This window comes from Tribolium madens, unplaced genomic scaffold (genome assembly GCF_015345945.1).
Source record: "Tribolium madens isolate multiple individuals breed KSU strain unplaced genomic scaffold, Tmad_KSU_1.1 Scaffold_91;HRSCAF=231;Tcas5.2_LG7, whole genome shotgun sequence".
Classification (NCBI taxonomy): domain Eukaryota; kingdom Metazoa; phylum Arthropoda; class Insecta; order Coleoptera; family Tenebrionidae; genus Tribolium; species Tribolium madens.
In genome coordinates this window covers 8,000,118-8,022,013 of record NW_025401063.1, presented here as the reverse complement: position 1 = coordinate 8,022,013, position 21,896 = coordinate 8,000,118, and the positions used below count along the sequence as shown (strand labels likewise).

The following is a 21,896-nucleotide window of genomic DNA, read 5'->3' as shown; positions in this document are numbered from 1 at the left end:
CCGTTTACACCATATCAAAGAGTATCTTTTTGTCCCTTGACATGCAAAGTTTCATAATAATCGGATAAACGATAACAAAAATATTTCCAAAAAATCATTTTCCATACCGATTTTTGGAAAGCTGTAATTTTTCTATTTTTTGAGCTAGGTCAGTAAATATTGTGCTCTCTATTCTCATTTGTAGAGGGGTATTCGTGGTTAAAATTATGCCACACATTTTTGAAACACCCGATATAATAATATTCATCAATAGCTAAGTTGCAAATCATACAATTTCAATTTTCTGTTTACTCAAAACAATAAAAACATCATTACCTTGCTTCTAATTATCCCGATTTGTTAATTTTTTTGTTAAAAAAGCATACTATTGAGTCTCACTTCAGCAAAATAAGAATATCCGAATGTTTCGCACAAGTTATTAACACACACCAGATCTTTATCTGTTAAATAATGACTTTTGATTGAACCTCTGTGCACATTTCCATTAGCAACGTACAAAAATACAGCTAGAATTGAAATCAGCTTTGATTTTAAGCAAAATCAGTGAGAATAATATATTCAAAACTCCCGTTTTACCGAAACAAACTTTTGTTATGACTTTTTTACGTCGTACTAAAACCTCAGTACAACAAAGTTTAGTCATAAGATTTATGGAAAAAGTATCAAGCCATTTCTTGAAATTCTGTTTAAATAAAAATATTTGAAATGAAGTAATTGTTTTTTTCTCTTTTTTCTTAAAAAATAAATTCTTTGTTTTTACAATTAACTCATAAACGACTAAACATAAAGTTCCGCGCGGCTAAAAGAAAAAATAATATTGTGAAAACATTTATTTTTCATATAATGAAGAATTTGCCACAATTGCTTGAACTATAAAATAAAATAATAATTTATACAAAATAAGTATGTATTGATATTCTGTTTATAAAAAAAATAAATCGTTTTCTGTCTGTATAAATTAATCATGATTAAACATTTGCAGTATTAACAATGCTTTAAAAAATATGATACTTGCGAGGCGTGAACTATGTTTTAATATAAAAATTCTTTCAAGGGAGTAATAATAAGAAGAGTATATGTATCGAATAAACAATGAAATTGCACGAGAGCTTTCATAAACGTTTTAATTAAAATTGGAAAAAAAAACTGTAAAATTGTCTTAAAAACACAGCCAATAATAATGTTGTTATTAAGGTGGTAGAGCTTAAATTAACGGAAAATTTCGAAGATTTATTAAAAGCAAGTGCGCGCCTTCCTAGGCTATATTTTCCAGTAAACGACGGAATTATTTACACCTTACCTTCTTTCCACTAGCATATGGTAATTTGATTAAGTTGTAGGTGGAAACCTAAACATGGGTCGGTAGGTTGCTGTGTGAAATGAGTGTCTTTAACGTCATGGCACCTATTACGTTGAACATTTCCTGAAATTGAATGTTGAGCAAGAATTGAAATTGACTTTTCCGAGTCGACCGATTTCTAAACTTTTAACGAAACAGAAACAATTTTTAAGGAAAAAATTCTTTTCATATCCACTTAACGTTTAAGATAAATTTAGAAATACTCTGGCCAAGAGCATAGAAATTCCTGAGATGAAAGGCAACAAAAACATGTGGCGAACGAGCGAATAAAAGCAGTAAATCCCAGATTCCCCGAATATAATTTAAGAGAAAATTTATTATTTCATGCTTGGTTACATATTTTCTAGGAGGAAGTTTATTAATACTGTTTAAATTTTTTTGGTTGTGGTAAAATACATGAATTCGGGGAAACAGATCACGTTTCGCTTGATGAGCGAATTTCGGATGATGAAAGCTTTTCCACTTCAAGACTCTTGAATCGAGAATTAACGTGTGCAAGAGCTAAAATCGTGAAATTTAGTTTTGTTGTAAAACGCTCATTTACCACCATACAAAACTGTGCTTACAGTGATAAAAATCTTAATTTCCACTCTTGACTTGCCTTCATGCTTAAAACTCTTACTGATTACTGTTTCTCTGTTTAATTAATTGTAACTTTTGCTGCTACATCTATTATTCACTTTAGTAGATGTATCTAAATTTAATTAAATCGTATATAAACAATTTCAACGAAAGAAGACATGTTTCAAAACTCAATTTGAATGAGTTTTATGTGGATTTTTTGAAAACTTTTTAAAAAGTTGCCAAACTGCGCTAAACGAATAACTTAATTAAGAACGCTTGAAATCTTTTCTGGAACTACACTAAAGTTTATTGTCGAAGATATTGTCAGTAAAACACCAACATTCGTAAAAAGATAAAAAAGACTGAAAACTTTGCAGATAATTTACAAAACTAGCATTGCAAATCACAAACGTAAAAATTTTATCACTATTTTAACGTATTAAAATTGAAAAATCAGTAAACATTTTCTTATATTTTATTTATATGAATATGAAAAATCAATTTCTAAAGGTGAGGCGTCAGATACGACACATTTATCATTCCACTAATCTACATGTGACAGCCTGAATATAATTTATCCACGCTAAAAAGCTACAAATGGATGTAAACAGAAAAAGTCACGGTTACAACATTAATCAACAATTTGCTTCAAGATTTAAGTTAAAATAACTGATGTTTCTTTCACATGAAACAAAATATTTTTACAAACGATTTTGTCATAGTTTTCTTCTACTGGAATTTTTTGTGTAAAGAAAAATTAAGTATTATTATTGTTACTTTTAAAACAACAAAGTTTACTATGCATATCTAATTAAATTAATTCATTTAATTGAAAATTAAATTTGTTTTAATTAAGAATTAAGGTCCTCGTTTGTCGGGCCTCAAACAACTCCTTCGGTCGATATGGTCTTCTTAACAGCCCTGGATACGTCAATAGGTATACGTCGTGCCATTTTAATCGCCATTCTGTCACTGTTCATATGAAATAGCGGAGTATTTTTGTCAGCAGAGGTCCGGTGTTACACAGATTATTCTTTTACGCAGAAATCAGACGTTTATGACCTATTTCACCTTAAAAAACATAGTTGTGATATTGCTAGTGTGGCGATTGAAATGACACGAGGTGTCGTATTTATCAGTATGTACGGTAAAAAATAATTTCAAAAATATAATATGTTTAGAGTTAATAAACGTTGCATACCCACTTATATTGAATTTACAAAATTTACTAAATGAATATAGTGATTCATCTGGATTGGTTTAATATCAAAATCAATATTTGCAATTACATAGTCAAATAAATATATTCAGAATTAATAATTAATAATTAATTTGAAACATTAAGTAAATATTGTAGTAAATATAGATTTCAGATTTGGCCACATCTTATTATTCAAAATATTCAAATAACTAAAATTATACAAACACTAGTTTTTGAAATGTTTTTTAGGTAGCACACAAAATACTTCGTACTATGTGCTATTAGTCATATTTTAATAATTTCAGTTAGTGCTTTCATTTCATTTGTGTGAATTTGCAGCAAAATTTAATCACGATCTATACCTCTCTCGCTGTGCAAACCGCAACGATGGCACATCAGCATCATGCATCAGCATAAAACTGTCTTTGATAAATGGAGCTCAAATCATTTGTGTCGCACTCGTTTCAATCAATTTCCTAGCTACAAACAGAACATAAATGCTGGGGAGAAGATTAAAAAGCTAGACATACATGATCTGAAATTTTATAATATTTAATTAAACATTATTAAACGCGTACCTAATTATGTATATTAATTTTTTCAATCATTATTTTAGAAAATTGTTATGATATCTAAACGTACTAAATACAAAAATTAATTCAAAAAGAAATTTTCATTTAGTTGAAATTTTAATATCAAAGCATTTATTAATAAGTCATTCCTGGTCAATAATTTAAATATTCTTTACCTCTTAATCACTTTGAAAGTTAATTAAAATTTGTCCTAAGTTTATATTAACGTTTCAAAACTTTTCATTCATCCTTTAATTTGAGGAAAATTCACATCTAACGAAATAAATGTCGCAAATTTTATTAACTGGTTCGTAATTCTGCTGATTCTTACAAACATTTTGCAAGAAGAAAACTTCCACCACAATTTCAAACGTAATAGTGAAATAACAGCGAGCTTTTGCAAAGCTTTATATAGCTTTATCACAGTGCAGCTTCTTGCCGTCAGAGGTCGCATTGTAAGTGGCGTCACGACGCCTGAAGCATGTGTCGTCGGTACGCCCCCTTGACGCCATCGTCATGGAGACCGTGCCGCAGAATCTCTATTCCAATGCGCATGTAACAAATCAACAGGCTTCCAATAATGCTGTGGTGGAAATATGTAATAGTAAAAACGACGGCGTCTATAAAAAGGGGGTAAAACACGAAATGGGTTCGGCAAGTGTCTTAAGTGAAAACACACTTATTATTTTGTTACGTAAAAATAATTACACAAGCAAAATGTGTAGGAGATTTCAGCTTTACTAGATTTTAACTAGATTTAATTGAGCAGGAATTAGCTTTAACGAAATATGACTAAAATGAAAATTTGCATGGGCTTTTGTCATTTCAAGCTCTACAAATCATTGTCGCTCATCGTTCGGAAAGCAAGAATAAATCATCACTGACGTAGTGAAATGGACAAAAAACGAAATATTGACAATGAATTGTGGAATAGTAAATTTATTATATAATAAAAATAGATAATAAAAAGTATTTTAAAAAATTTAATGTGTGCACGGAAATAGTAGGTATATGACAAAACTTAAAACTGTTGATGAAATGTCAAGTATGCAAAAACCAAATAGCTTGAAAAGTTTCACTAGTTTTAGTGATCCAATTTCTTCCAGTATGCTGATAAAAGTATTACATAAAAAGTTTTGAAAAACAGTATTTTAATGGCCTTCATTAAAACACTGTTTTTGTTTTTATTAATAGAGTCATTAAGGATGCAAAATAGAAAAATACAAATACTCATATAGAACCGCAGACTAAATACAAATATACTCGTATTTCTAACGCAATTGCAATTACACTTTCTGATTTGAAACCAACATTGATATTGGTTTATTATTGTTAATGACAGATTTTACGTGGAGCAAACTGAATTAAAAAAAAAACAATTTGCAAGAGTTTGAAAGTATTTTCATCTATGCGTATGTATTTTAGTTAAAATAAGTAAATAAGGCTGTTAACGTTAATTATAATTAACGTTTCTCCTCATTTTTAAATGAATATTCAGCATCCTACTGTCGAGCAGAAAGTTCGCTTTTTGTTAACGATATTCATCACATCCATTTAGTACTTTAACGACTCCAATATTAGTCAACTTTTTCAGATTTGATAACGTTCCAAAACTCTTTAAAATGTATGCGGTATTTTGAATTGAATGCTGATTATTATGTGTGTATTTGTTTGGTACTTACGAGTATGCATTTGTACATGAAGATTAAGTATGTAATATATTTACATATATAAATAATAAAAATCAATCTACTAATATAGTAGTCTAAAAAATGTTTTCCAGGATTCAGGAGCAAAGTCCTGAAATCCCAGAACGTTTCAAATGATCAAATGCAGAGCTAAAATAAAACAGTAATCCAATCACTCAAACATATTATCTCGTTTCAGTACGAAGAAAAGTCTATTGGAGTGATTAACGCCAAAGGTTTCTTTGAAATGTGACTAGAATATCGATTAATTTTGTCTGGTAAATGAGCAATGTGTTATGTCGGAATCCCAATCTCTTGAAACCTGAAAATGAAGAAAAATGTCATACCGCAAGACAATCGTAAAGCGTGAAATTATATACTATACAAATCAATATGGGCAAAAATAAGTGAAACATTTATTAGCTTTAGTAGAAAATGATGCAAGAAAAGCAACATTTTTCACTTTAATTGGATCATTTACTCCAGAGAGTACTAGTTCTCATATTCTCATTGTTAAAGCTTAGTGCAACATTATTAATAAACGAAATAGATATATTGCAACTGCAACAAGGTGTGTTTTTTATGAGGATGAAGTTTTAATTTTCGCGGATAATCGACTGCGGAAAATGGAGGAAGTAAAAGAAGGGTTAGATTCACTTATTTCGCAGGTTCTAAAGACAAATAAATAACATAAAAAAATATTGTTCTAACACACAATAAACTTTTAGCTGAATAGTATATTATGTAACAAGGTTAGAATGAAAATTCGATACGAATGGAAGATTTCAAACGCGAGCGTTAGCGAGTTAGATCGAATTCTTATTCTAACCGAATAACATTTATTTTCTTTACGACCAGAAAGTATGAAACAAAAACAATTAAATCTGAACAAAACAAGTTATTTGACATTGATATCTGACACTGAAGGTTTTGAAATCCATGGCAATGTATGTATTTCGTTTCAGTCACTTGTGATAAAATGAAAATACATGCAAAACTCATAAGAAACAAGTGTTTCAGAATAAATATTGTATCTCAAAAATGAGAATTTTTACTTTACGTTATTAAAAATGATGTCGTAATTATTCACTAATGGTCGTGGAGAAAAGAAATATTTGAGTATTTCGTGGCATAGCTAATTTTTGGAAAAATGTGATAAATAAATTAAATAAAAATAAATAAACAAAAATATCTTGAATTTTATTTTCTAAATCCTACCCTCATTCATTTGTGATTCAAATGCTTTGTATTATAGGTTTGTTTTATCACCTCCATAATTTATGTTAATTAACTACAAACACTTAGTTTTCACATAATAGAATACCTAAATAGGTTTTTTATTTAAGAGTATTCAACAGTAACTTATTTTAATGAATTTACGCAGGTAAAGCTTTCAAAGCTATGTTTCCTAAATTGAGTAGTATATTTATTTTCGTCCTTCATTAATTTATCTTGCAATTAATACGCGTGTCTTTGTTAACACAAACTGCAGGATTATTAAAACTACTATATAAACATTGCAGATAGACATTATTCTAGATGTCAAGAAATAAACATCTATTTATTTTGTAAAAGTTCATAGTTGTTTATACACAAGAAACTTATATCGAAGACACAAATATTATTTTTACGCGAGTCTTTCACCCTCGTCTAGACGCACTAAGTGTAAAACAATAGACATTTCTAACAAAGTTAGAAGTTTTTAAATTTGCTATTGTGGAAACACCTGACCAGAAATAGTTCGTAATTAGCTAAATAAAGTAGAGGTATATGTATTGTCTTTACGGAAGACAAATCACATTCAGTTGTAAGTTTCGATCACAAATAAATTCAAGACATATTTTTATTTGTTACGTCTGACAATAAAATTTCTTACAAAGAAAAATGAAAATAAGCTTTTATAAAATAAACATCTACGACTTCGCTTTCACAAAGTCCTAATAAGTTGTACTGCAGGTATTTTGTTTCAAAGAGCTGTAATAAACGGTTTGCTATCTATGTATGGAATGTGTAATGAACAAATACAACGTGTCTCAATAATGGGAAATCTATACAAATAGACAAATAATGATTACAAAATCTGTCAGTATTTACTTTTATGATTGAATTTGGGATATAAATTTATTCAAATTCTCCAAAATTTGTTCAATAACTGGGAATATATTACCATACGTAAACAACATTTACATAATATATTATTCCAAAATGTGTTTTATAAAAAGGGACGAAAGTGGAGTAAAATACCATTATATAAGCAAAATCCTCAGTAAAACTACTAACATTTCTAAACAGAACAGGACACAATAATACCAAATGTCTTAAAGTATTGTATTTAAGTTTTCCAGAAAACTGGAGAGCGCGTTCTATATAATAATCTATATAAGTTGCATATTAAGTTGGTTTGAATATCGTTTAAAACGCCTGAACTGAAAATACGTTCAACACATACATATTTAATACACAACTTAATTATCAGCGTACTTTCAACTTTTGGATTATTTTAGGATCAAAGACTAAAAATCCAATCCAATATCCATCCAATTTTTCTTTGAAGTAGCTACTTTGTTTTTTATTTGTTAAAAGCATTCGAGACTTACAGTAATTATTTAGTTATTTTGTTTTACAAAATTAAATCATATTGCAGTCGACTTTTACTGTATTTAAACTGAGATATGAGAGTAATAAGTCAAAATTAATAATCTCTAAATTCAAGAATATTAAATGCCACCAAAGTTTATTCAATATTTTATAAAATTCCCAAAAACTAGTGTGGTCACAACTAATTAAATTTTTCTGTGCTTATTTACCTACCTACCCTAATTGATTTTCTACACTGATAATAAATTAATTTTGAATATGCGACGTAATATGTAATACAGGATACTCAACTTAGGTGATATGTGGAAAATGTAGCCAATTTCCGATACAGCTTCAAATACTGGTGTGGTGCATCATATTATTGCTTCAAACAAACTAATCACCACACTCGTCTGTGACTTAAGCTTAAAACAAATTTAATATTTTTAATCTAGTGAAATAGATTAGCGATACTATTACCTAAAGTTTTGCTTTGAAGCCCTTCTCAAGTTATTACAATTTAGAGGCTTTAAAAGTGTAACCGCGACTTCGGAGCTAAGAGGGTCATATAATTTTATGTAGGAAGTATAAAATGCAGTTCCGAAATAAAATGACACAAAAATAATTGGCTAACCGACCCATTTACATTAGCTAAAATTAAGCCTTGGCGTGATTGTGACATAATTAAAATGAATCTAACAACTTTATAAGAAATTATTTTTGGCAAATTGCCAAAGAAAAGCTATCTAACTATTTATTACATTGTGTACTTATTCAGGCATTGAACCACAACTGAAATCACAAACAAAACAAATATTTACTGCAATAATTGCTTGGGATTTAATCTGATTAAGCCTCTATTGTTCAAAGCAAGTGGTTGCCTTCTATTAAATAATTACAAAAGTTGCAACAAATTACGGCACTTTGATTGTCCTTACAATTAAGCCTCTGCTCGCCCTAAAACTAAGTTACCGCTTAAGTGTCGCACGTTCAAATTAATTCAGGTGTTGGCAACATTTGGGTTTTTAAACATGGCTGATTCTTCGAATTGTTTAAGTCAAATCAACGGTTTAGTAATCTCTAAGGTGGTCTGTTAGTTCGCATGTACCGCAATGTAGACGAAGCACCGCCACCACGCCTACAGCAGCAGTAGCAACAGCAACAGCAGACCGCAGTGTACGTTGCAGCTTCAGAAAGCTCGCGCATTGCACGAGCTTTCGACGCTGCTTTTCTCGCACGCTTTTCACCCGGGATTTGCGCTAGTGTACTAAAGTGCAACGGATGGTGTTATTGTTAAACTATGTGATTGTGCAAAACATGTAAAAATTCCCGTTGGTATGGTTCACGTGTGCCCTTTTCTTTTGTGCCGCATTTAGACCAAGTTTCCTGTTATCATTTCGACTATTTATTCCTGTCTAATATTTTTGTATGCATAAAACGGAAACTCCGGCTATGCTTTTTAGAGTGAATATAAATTTGGGAATCGCTGTTGAATGATGATACAGGCGCAAATTACATTACGTATAAAGGTGTTTGCTCAATTACACAACGTTTTTGGTCACGAGTTTCGAACAGTTACATTCGAGAGTCGCAAACACGGAATTGAATTTTCTCGTTATAATTTATGTTTGTTCTAGTTTTTTAAACAAACGTTTTTTTTCTGTGTGTTTCAAGTCACAGTTTCGAGTCACAGTATTTTTTCTTGATGGCAGAGAGCCAAGGAACAAACTGGATTTTCGCTTTACAGATTTGTAAAGCACTGCCATCTGATTCTGTTGTTGCCAAAAACGATAACATCGATATTGTCGTTCATAAGCCAAATTTACTGGGACCATGTCGTGCTAATTGATGAAGTGTCATAATTTCCCGTCGCATCCACCATTTCACTGTTAAGCACGCGGAAATTTTGGAACACTAATTATACTTGCTCCTTTCTCCGGCTTGCAATTAATTTGATCGGTAAAAATAACGAAATTCAGCAACGGAAGGTAACGATCAAAAATAAACAAAACTCAATGTAATTTTATTTACTTTAATTAACAAACGTATGCAAAAGATAACAAAACTCCAATGTTTTGGATGAGTCAAAATTAGAGAGAAGCATAAATTTTTGCAAAATTTAATTCGGCTACAAATTTACTACTTTTGTAGTTTTAATATTTCAACTAAGACAATTGGTATTTATGTTGGTTGAAGCGTTAATTATAACTTAAAATTGGAGTTTTCTTAGAATTCCTTCAAAAAGGATTTAATTTCATTAACAAGAAAATTATTACTAGTCTTAAATTTTACTCGTCTTGATGTTAAGCAGCGCAGAATTAATTTGACCAGTTTAACGCATTAGTTAATTAATTCATTAAACTCCAGAACAAATTACTCATTGTTCATTTTGCAAAAATTAGTCTACTTATAATTTTTTGAAATTAAAATACCTTCTTTTTACGATATCAAGCAAAATAAACAACTACAAAACAGATTGTCAGTGAACTATATTTAAATTTCTGAATCATTTATGTGTGCAAGATATTAATAAAAATCTCCATAAAACTTAAAATAAAAGTTTATTGTAGTATAAAATATTTAGTTGTGGTATAAACTAGCCCAAAAATAATGAATTAGGACATCAAATTTGACTTATCACGTTAAGTACTTTTATCAATTTGAGAAAATTAAACGTTAGTTTTCTTTTTACAAGGGCGAATATAAAATATAGAACCAAGCGGTTTTTTTAACCATTTGCATCCAGAAAATAATAATTAATATAAATTAAAGTATGTAATATAAAACATGTGATCAAGAACGAAAAAACCCGTTTGGTTTCAAATTTTTTATTCACCTGGTATAATGTTTCCTACGATCTAACACCAACATCTTTAAAACTAACAATTTCTCTTGATATTCCACTTTCGCCATGTTTTCTTCGTTTCGCAAGGAGAGAGCTTCTTGAAAGGTCACTTATACTTACATATTTTTATTGTAATTTTGACAGATAAGGGGGGTAAAATTTTTAGGAAAAATTTACTTTCTGTTAAAATCGTAGAAAAAATTTATTTAAAACCAACTGAAAATCAATAAGTGTTCTGTTATAATATACTCGTAAAACTGCTCTAAATTTTTAAAAGAAAAACCAGAGAAGTTTCTATATGTAAAGCAAGGAAGTCCCAGGCCTCTATAATTTATCCACATAGAAACGTGAGATTGTCATGGGATTAGAATGTAGATATTGTTGCATATGTTTCTCATTTTACTAATTAAAACACTATAATTTTTAAAATAGTTTTGTTTAAAACGGTATGTAATTAAGCCATAGACAACATCAGGTGATTACTCAAATTATACATGCTTCGTTAATTTCATAAGCAGATTTCCAGCAATAATTTAGCTTAATATTGGTTTTTGTTTTTCGTTTAACTTAAATGTCAGAAAGGAATTTAGATTGTTTGTGTGCCGGAAGAAATGATTCCTTTATATAAAGTCTAATTACAAGACAAAACATTTCAGTTGCTTTGGAAAATTAAATAGAGACAATGTTCCATCCCCAGTGTTATTTACAGACAATTTTGTTCTTTAGGTTGAAAATTGAACGTTTGCAAAATTTATCTCTATTTCTGAATGTTTTCGCTAAAATATCCTTTGATTGATTGATTATTCTCCCACTATCAATCATATTAAGTGTCTGCATAAAAGAAGACAAACACGTCTATGACACTAACTCCCTTCCTCGAAGAGTTTTATATGTATTAATAATTCCAAGTTTCATAACTACATGAATTATTTATTTTTTACCAGACAATAAATATTTTAATGCAAACGACAGCGGCAATATCATCTTCCTTTCTGCAAACCTCACAAAACAGAAAATAAATTTCTGCAGCAGAAACGTGAAATTTACTGCAAGTCTCACCGTGTGCACTTTAAACTTTTATACCTTCATTTCTGCTTTAAACTGGTTGTGCTAAATTAATTGAGAATATTAAGAAACAAGACGCAATAAACACAAGTCGTTTAAGCGTAAAGCTGTCATTTCCACAAAGCGTCACCGCAATTAAGAAGAGTTGATCACATTCGCTTAATTTTCCAAGCAAATAAGGGCGAGTCCTTGAAGAATTTTGAGTCAACAAAATTAGCATTGTTGAGATAGTTTACCTACCTTATGACAAAGTTTGGAATTTCTTGAATGCTGAAATTTCCAAATTCTAACAATGTTGTCAATCACACGTCTTTTAATAAATTTAATGCAGGTCCCCAACTTTGAAACTTCTTTCAAGTTCTGCTTTAATTAAAGTAAATACGCTCAACTGTACACAGGTCTCCGGAGCGCATTTTCTTCTTAACTCGCATTGTTTAAGAAAAACAACATAAATGTCTTATGATTTGCACCAGCCTAAATTAATCTAAGTGCGGAAAACAGTCCGGCCACACGCAAGTGTCACGTTTTGAACAAATCTCATTTTTTATTCGCACCCTCCGGTTTATACATATTAAAATATCGTTAACCGTACCTATTGCCGTGTCGACATTTCATTACTTCCACCCCTCTAGATGAGTTAATTTCATAAGTCAAATTGTGATGAACCATACCGACGACGTAAAGAGACAAGTGTGAGATTGACTTTTGATGGTTTTCGGAATTAATAATGAACACCGTGCAAAGTACTGGCACGGGAGGACATGGATGCAACAAAAAGGACCAAAGAAATGAGGTAAATTCTAGTTTGATATTAGTGGTGAAAAACTACAAGACTGGATAGTTTTCCTAGGAGCAAAGGATTTGTAATTCCTTGCCGGACGTTTAGAGCACGAAACCAATTAAAACGTTTCGTGTTCAATGTTCATATAAATTCAGCACCCAAAATGCCCGTTTCCCTTTCCTACTTAAAGATTTTATACAGTCTGCTAACTTGTCGAGAAACTTTCTAGCTGCTGAAAAATTCAAAGCTACTATTCATAATTTATAATTGTAGGAAATAAATCATAGTAGCTACAATCGACGAAATTTTTCTGCAGCAAAATTAAAATTCATACCTACGTTCTGTTATTACAGCAAATTTATATGTTTCTAAATAACGGCTGTCTAAATAATCTTTTTATGATTTTTGAAACGCGTTCCAATATTTCCCTTGTTTTAATGGAAACAAAAATAAAATAAATAAGTATACAATAAAATCTCGACATTCTCTGAATAAATTTTTTATGTAGCTTTCTGCTCCATGGATATACAGTGACAATTAAAATTACTTTGTAAATTACTTTTCAATTTCTGTTAATCGCCGAATTTCTCTTATTCCGTCCTTAGTAAGACTTTCATAAATCGTGTGCGGCTGACACATATCCTTACCAGTTACTTCACTTAGTCCTTTCTAATATACCCAAGACATTTTAAATTACACAATTTATTCGCGTCAGTTCCAATTCCTGAAGTTTGCATTCTAAGAAATGATTTAAACCTAAATTAATTGTTTTAAACTTTTTTTATTCACGTATCAACATGTATCATGCATATTCTTTGTTAAAACAATTTGTTACATAGAAATGTGTTATAAAACGAAAACAAACAAAATAGACTCTGAAATGACATTAAATGAAAATGCAAAAGTGAATAACAAATGTTTTCTAAAACACATGTTTCTAAAAATTCAATTCCAGTTCCATCAATTAATAACGTTAGTTATACTCACTTTTACATTTTTATATTCTGAATGTTTTATTTTTTATGTAATTTACTAATGTTAACCAATATTCATAATTAAAGTCTTTATTAACATATTTACATAAACTAATGAAACACCTTCCATTACTGTTTTGAACAGTAGCAATTAATTAAAAATATTTACTTTGTCGTTTATTAAACTTACAGAAATTTACACTTTTGCAATAGTGCATATTTTTCGCAAAAATCCTTGAAAATTTACCACTTTATTAAATGATTATGAAGATTCCTGACTTTTTGTGATACGTTGATACGCATCACCCCCGATAATGCGGTTTAAATTTGTGTTTGCTCCTCACGCAAACATTTGCAAGATCTTTTAGTACCGTATCCTCCCACCTAATGAGAAAAAAAGTGAAAAAACCCCTTCACGTTCCCAAAGTTCACGTTATTTAAGCCCACGAAAGCCAAATAATATCAATGTTTTACAACGATCCGGATCTGACTCGTTTATGTAACGTTTTTCAGAAAATTCCAAATATGTAATATTGAAGAGAAAGCCTAAATTACCAAATAAACTCATTTAATTAATGACGATCATTTTAATTCTATTTTCATTTAATTGCGAATATCATTCTCCGAATTGGGTAATAAAAAGCACTATTGACTATTAAATGGTAAAATTAAATTAAAATCATATTTTATTTTATTTCTCTATGTCACCAACGAAAGGTAAACTAAAACTATAACAAACAACGCTGAGCTGCATCATCAGGAATGTTCCAATTTAAAAATAAATAGAAACTTTAACTCAAATCAATAGGGCTAATAATTAATTAATTCATTATTCTGGAAGCATCAGTTCTCTATCTGCTATTATATCGAAATGAAATTCTATTAAATACCGAAGCACGAAACACAAAGTCAAATTTTTAAACATTTTAATTTCATGTCATGTCCTGCCATGTACTACTTCCCATTACTGATCCTAGTACATTTAATGTGATTAAAATTCTACTCTTTTTCGGTTGTCATTATCAGACCCACTAATTTGCTACGGGTTAAAATGTTTATTAGGAAAGCTAATTAAACCTATTAGACATTCAAAGTTAATTTTATAATTTTTATCAACAGTTTAATTAATATATAATTCACTCTTACAAACGAGGTCGTCACGTCATCTTTTATCAGTTTCATCTTATTCTTCTCAAACAGTAAAAATACAGAATATGAAAGCCAGTCACTTGAACTCCCTCTTTTGTCGAAAGCAAAAGCTGGTTTGTTCTGCCGGCAGTCATTAGAGGGCGATATTGAAAAGCTCAGTTTCAGAGCTGTCCTGCTGAGAGCGGCTTAATTTCAGCTTCCCGTCAATACGAATTTTGATGCTGACGATTTCATGAATTGAAATGAGCCTTTCTTTGCATGCAGACCTAAAACGACGATGTTTAATTTTCCAAAACCGAAGCGATGATATTTACATAATGTGAACATCGCTTTAATTATTCAAACCAGATAATTCTGCTTTGAAGCAAAAGGAAAGGTGACGAGAATAGCTTCATTGTAATTGTAATCTTAATTGCTTACAAGTTTATCAACGGGGAAGTGCTTTGAACATTATATTTTGCTCAGGAAATATTTAGCGAAATATAAACACGTTCCGAGGGACGAGTCAATACATTTTCTTTTAATGAAGACTACCAATTATTAGTCTCGAATTACTTTAGAGTCAAAATCTATACACAATGTCAATTTCTGAGATAAAATTGTGAGAACAATAAGACAATCTCTTGTTTTTGTACCACAAACAGTTTGCTTTGCCTTTGTAAATCTGGCTTCTATTGGCTTTCCACCGGAGCTTTACATTAAACGTACAGTTTGGGTGTTTCAGTTGTTTCGTATGCATCGCAACGTTATTTTCGCCGATAAATCGAACGAATTAATCGTAGAAATAAATATTTTGATAATTATACAAAATTATAGCAACTGCGTATCAAAATAGGGTGCTTTCGATGTTAAAACGTATACGAACCGCGAATAAATGCCGTTCCTACATTCTTAAACAAATAAGTGTCTTAAATGTTAAATGTTTATAATAAGTGTGCTTATTGTTGGTATTATACCGCTATGTTTAGATTTGTAGAAATGTCTGAGTATTTTTTGTAACCGTATTTACAAATGTAAAGTGTTAATCAAAGCAATATTAGCGTTAATAAATTATATTTTTATACAAAATTGATGTGACGCACAATTTTTTAACGACAATAACGCAATGACTGTCGAAAATAAACCTAAACCAGATGAAAAACCACCCAAGAGTAATTCTAAAGGCTCTAACCGAGTTAAAATCGCCGCCCCGTACGCCTATGTCGAGGTAAAATTCATCTCGAATCAATCAATTTTTTAAAGGCAAATATTTTGATTATTTTATCATTTCAGGAGCTGGTTGTCAGTTCCCCCAACGAAAGGAACTGGAGAGGCATCTTCATAGCCCTTCTAGTGATAGTCGCCGTTCTCGGCCTAATTGTTTTCAGTATTGTGTTGGTCTCACCGCCAGAAGAAGGGCCTAGGACTAAAGGCAACAAACCTTCCTTAGAAGATATCTTCATCAAGCTTCCACCCCCGGCCAGGTTCAACGGGACCTGGCTTACAGGTAAATGTCCTAAATGTAACGAAGGTGCTTGTCAAATATTAAGCAGGTGCGTGTGTTCGTTGAACCGCAATATCCGAACACTTTACCGCATCGTTTACCCCGATAACGCACTTTTCTATCGTCGTCTAGTAGCAATTTTACTAATAGAGACAGACACTCAAGGATTAATGATCATTAATTTCCCTGGAGATTGGCCTTGCTCTTTAGCTCTGTGCATAGTTTTCTTTTCGGTGCTATCTACCATTAATAATATTTTTTGAAGAGAAAAAACACATATTTATCATTCTTCTTATTTTTGTGTTCAAAGATTGATGGTGTAAATACCTTCATACAGTTTCTGGTTACCGTAGTAACGTTATCGATTACTTATAGAAACGTTTCGCCTGGGAATCTTCATGGTTTTTCTCTTTCTTATATTTATAAGATAAAATTATGGTCTTGGTACATTCCAAAACTCAAAGTTTTACATTCGTTAAAATGTGGTTAATTCAAATCCTATCGTGGGGATTTGGTAACAAATCAGAACGCTTTGTTGAGTAAATTAGGTTAACAAGAATTATTATACACAAAAATTGCTTCTAAATTCTCACTGAAATCCAATGAGAAGCTAGGGAGTTTCAGATTCATTTATTACAGATATTTTTAGTTGTGCTTCCGCAATTTACTTATAAACTGTATAAATTTTTCATAAACAACACCTATGAATGAAATTAGTGTATGACCTAGATATCTCAATTCTCAATTATAATTTTAATCAGTCCTGAAACACAATTAAAATGCTACAAAAAACAAAAATTTAAGGACTTATTAACTTTATTAACCCTCAACAAATGACAAATTTAAAAACTGTACCTCAATTTATATTTACTTACCAAGAATATTATACTCGTAGGTAATAAGTAATATTACGTTTGTAGGTGGAATATTTTATTTTTTCTGTTTGCTTATGGAAGTTTACTTTTCCTATAATGAACAAACAGTTTTCGGTTTGAGAAAAAAGATGATTAAAAAACTGAAGTTCATTACCTTTTATTTTATAATTTATTGTATTCTCTTCCTGCTACATTTTTACAAAGATTTATGGTGGCAGAGGATATTGCCCAAGTCTCTCCCCAAAACAAAGGAAAACAACTCAAGTAGTACCGTTCCTGATTAGATTAAAATATTTTAATTAAATGCGAATGCATTTAAAAACAATATTTTGTATTTATTATGCATATATCTAAAACAATATTTTGTTGAAGAAAAACTTAAATTTCATAGTGAGCTTTTTTTAACAAAAATAAATAAATAGAATAGAATTTAATTTTAAGTTAAGTCAATACTAAACCTATTGGGCATACTTTCTTTTGTTTTTTTTTTTTCATCCACTCCAAGAAAAAGTCAGAAATTTTGCACTTTTCTGAAGTTTTTCATATGACTGCAAATATTTATGTATGGTGAAGAATTGTTGAGGTTTTTTCTATTTTTTTTTGTTTCAACAACTAACAAGTAGCTTTTTTCATCTTTGATTTGTCTTATTATCTGGAGTTTGATTATCTTCTGGGTGGGTACCTAATGATTGTTAATGGGCAAAATATTAATATAAAAACTACGTAAGTATAGAAAAGTTTTAATTTTATTTTATTATTTATGGAAAATGGCATTTTTACCATGTTTTAATTCAATGTAAGCTTATTATTATTTACCTTTGCCTCTTTTATTTAAATCTCTTGTCAAATTTGTCTCTAATTTAAATTTAAAATAATTTCATGAGTTGGTAATAGAGATACACAGTACATAAACAGAAGAAATAACATTTCGAGCATCTTGAATAATAAAATGTGTTTTTATACAAACGACTATATGCTAATTTTATGCTTATCATAGGGTAAATACGTGTACTGTTTTAATTTTAATAAATAAAAATTTAATAAAAGAAGAAAGCTATTTTTATGACCGCTCATAAATCATAAACCTGAATAGTTAACTTATACCCTGAAGCAAAGTTCGTTCTGATAAAGCCCATTTTTAGATGTTTTGATCAGAGCTGAAATTTAGTCAATAAGAAACTTTCCTGCATGAAAACAACTTGGCCAATTTCCTGAAACTCTGCATAATCATAAAATTGACGTACCTATCTGAATTATACCGCTTGGGGAAATGAAATTAATTGAGTATTTTTTCCAGAATCCGAGTTTGTCTACAAAGATGAACACGGGGGAGTCACATTATACAACGCCGAGAACTTAACCACCAGAATAATAATGACAAATTCTACTTTTGTAGGTTTTACAATATAGACACGAAATCGTGTTAAAATATAAATGTTTTTAGAGACAATATGATGCAGTCGATTTCAGGATTTCGAGCGATTTGAGGTTTGTCCTCCTCATATGTGAAGTCACAAAAATTTACAAGTACACCACATTGGCGAAATATCACATTTATGAAATTCAGACAAGGATACGAAAACCTTTATCTCCGAGAGAACTAGACGATAAAGCTCCATTTTTGCAATACGCCGCGTGGTCTCCCGATGGCACAGGCGTAGTTTTTGTCCATGATAATGACATTTATTACAAGCCAAAAGTCGAAAAAGACCTAGTTTGTAGAATAACCAACACCGGAAAACCCAACCTTGTGTATAATGGAGTTCCAGATTGGCTGTACGAAAATGAAATACTCAAAACTTCTCACACTGTGTGGTTCTCGCCGAATAGCTTATATCTTCTCTATATTACATTCAACGACACTCAAGTGGGAGAGTACAAATACCCTTGGTACGACAGTGGCAACCCCAAAGTCACTTATCCAAAAATAAAATCGTTTAGGTTTCCCACGGTAAGATTGAAACTTTTTCAATTATCAAAATATAAAGCTGCTTTGTTAGGTGGAAACCCCAAATCCTGAAGTAACCGTCTGGATGGTCAATTTAACTAGACCAAAGTATCTGTTCCCCGTGGAGCTAAAGCCAACAAACAGTGTTGAAATTGGAAGTTATATAACTAGTGCTAGTTTCCTTGGGGAACAGAATGTTGCTATAATTTGGTTAAACAGACATCAGAACGTTTCGGTCATATTAACATGCAAACCCCAGAACAATTACAACTGCAGTGATGTAAGTCAAGAGTGACTAATGGTTGCTTTGATGTTGGAAGCTTTTTTCAGTTTCACATTGAAAGAGAACACATCGGTTGGTCTGAGCGAATTTTTCACCCGGTTTTCTCCCATAATGGAAATCAAGCTTTAGTAAGACTTCCCGTGAAAGACGGCGATAATGGCCATTATATGCACGCTTGTTTACTTTTCAACAACAACGTGATCCCCTTGACACACGGTGCTTTTGAATTAAGTCGTATCCTCGCGTGGGACGAACAAAAAAACCTAATGTAAGACTTGATTTTATGATTCGAGACTTGTGTGGCTGATCTCATTCTAGATATGCTTTGGCGACAAATGAGAACGCCCCTGGAGTTCGTCACTTGTTCAAAATAGGCGATACGAATTCCTCACAACAATGGACTTGCATGACTTGTCAACCTCGAATCGATCCCAATATGACTTACGTCTACTTTCAAGACTACATGAACGAGACGATGATTAATAATAGCTTACTTGTAAATTATGCGTGCGACTTCAACAACATCATTTTCAGCAAAAATTATAAATATTACATTCAAGAATGTCTGGGACCAAACATTCCTGTAGTTTTTCTAGTAGAAACTGCCACAAATACAAGACTTGCAGTTTTAGACGCTGGCGTGAAGCTCAAACGAAAAGTCAAAAATCTTTCAGCGCCTCAAATCAAAACGATACAAGTAGAAATAGAAGACGGGTATAGGGCTCAAGTCAGGTTGTATTTACCGCCGATTTTACGAGAGTACGAAGAAGTGACTTTTCCGCTTATTCTTTTGGTGTAAGCTCCTTAACACAGTTGGTACCAAAACCACATTGTATTATTCCAGTGACGCTTCACCTTCCTCTCAAACGGTTTCACAACAATGGGAGTTGTCCTGGCCATGGTATCTCGCCAGTACTCGAAACTACATTGCTGCAAAAATCGATGCAAGAGGGTCAGGGTTTCAGGGAGTAAGAATGAGGAGAGAAATTCAACATAAGATCGGTTCCGTTGAAGTTCAAGACCAATTGGCAGTTCTGACTTATCTGAGAGACACCTTCAAATTCATTGATAGAACAAAAATTTGTACTGTTGGAAGAGGTTATGGCGGATATGTCGCGACAATGATGCTACTCGAAGATTTTTATCAAGTTATCAACTGTTCTGTCAGTATTTCACCCATAACCAACTGGAAATATCACAGTAGGGTTGTTTTTTTATTACTTTGGATCTTGTGACTATGTTTATTTTTTTAGATTCATATTTCACAGAAAAATATTTTGGAATTCCAACCAAACATCTCCACGATTACGAAAATGCAGATTTAACTATGAGAGCCGGTAATTTAAACGAACGTCGATTTTTGCTCATTCATGGGTCTGCGGACACTTCGGTAACGCCACAACATGCGTTGCTGTTTGCTAGGGCTTTAATACAACAAGAAGTGTTGTTCCAGCAGCTGGTATTACTAACATTTTGGTTTTGGTACATTTTTTATTTATAAATTTCAGGTGTATCCCGATGAAGGTCACGAGTTCTCCAAAAAATCTCTCATCCATATGTACAAAGAAATCGATCAATTTTTTAATGATTCTTTCGGACCCATCATCGATGATTGGAACGATGATTCAAGTTTTTTTATACAATAAATTGTTATATACAGCTCCTTATTGTTATACAGAAAAAATTAGCAAACTACCCTTTGGATCATACACATTTTTATACAAAGAATCTCAAAATTTGGGTGCTTCAAGCTTAAAAAACGTCCATCTTCCCCGTATTGGAATATGAAATTTTGTATTTTTAGGTATACCCTGTTTGTAATATGTTTATCGAGTTATTTTACGTCGTCAAATATACATAATAACGTAACTGATGTTTGCCGCATTCCAATTTTTTACAATATTATAAATGTATATATGTGCCTAACCTTATAGCTTTATCGTTAATCGTTAAAGTGAGTATAACATATTATATTTTTTGTTGCTGAACATATGTAACTATATCATAATCATTGTTATAATAATAATGTTATATTTGTACAATATGTACTGAATTCAATGTGACACCAAAGCCAAATAAATGTTAACTTTATTCATAAAATCACTTTACATTTTAAACTTCCCGCGCAAATTAATACTTGTTTTAAATTACTTTTAACATCTTAAAAATGTTATAATACATATTATTTAATTAAAAAATTATAGGTAAGGTACGCATTTCTTTCTTTTTTTGCAAAATGTAGGTATATACCAAGGATGGTAGACGTAAAGGATTGCTCAGGCTCACGAATCTGTCAGCCGGCGTCACGTGGTCCATATACATGCTGTGACGTCACAACTGGCCTTTAATCGCGTCAAATACATGGGAGTTAATAGGAGCAAATACCAAATAATGCAAATAAAAGTGAATTATGACTTTAATTTGTTAAAATCGCTTTTGAATTTATAATGAAATTATTGTAGTTATAATTTGAGGTAATACAAAATAGAATTTTCTGTTTATTTGTGTCCAAAAATTGAGTAAATATGTTT

At 31.2% G+C, this 21,896-nt stretch overlaps 1 protein-coding gene across 7 annotated transcripts in view; it reads left to right on the top strand.

Moving 5' to 3' along the window:
* Positions 1–21,459, top strand: part of LOC123010539 (inactive dipeptidyl peptidase 10) — a 39,481-nt gene extending 18,022 nt beyond the window's left edge. For 2 of the 7 annotated variants that reach the window (XM_044407516.1, XM_044407514.1), the window contains exons 2-10: positions 16,049–16,262; positions 18,432–18,526; positions 18,579–19,085; positions 19,135–19,362; positions 19,413–19,633; positions 19,684–20,160; positions 20,210–20,565; positions 20,619–20,824; positions 20,874–21,459. In XM_044407516.1, the coding sequence (XP_044263451.1) occupies positions 16,049–16,262; positions 18,432–18,526; positions 18,579–19,085; positions 19,135–19,362; positions 19,413–19,633; positions 19,684–20,160; positions 20,210–20,565; positions 20,619–20,824; positions 20,874–21,011 (2,442 nt within the window). In that variant the 3' untranslated portion in view covers positions 21,012–21,459. The other 5 variants (XM_044407518.1, XM_044407517.1, XM_044407521.1 and 2 more) reach the window with 5 other exon arrangements.
* Positions 21,460–21,896: the final 437 nt, after the last annotated feature.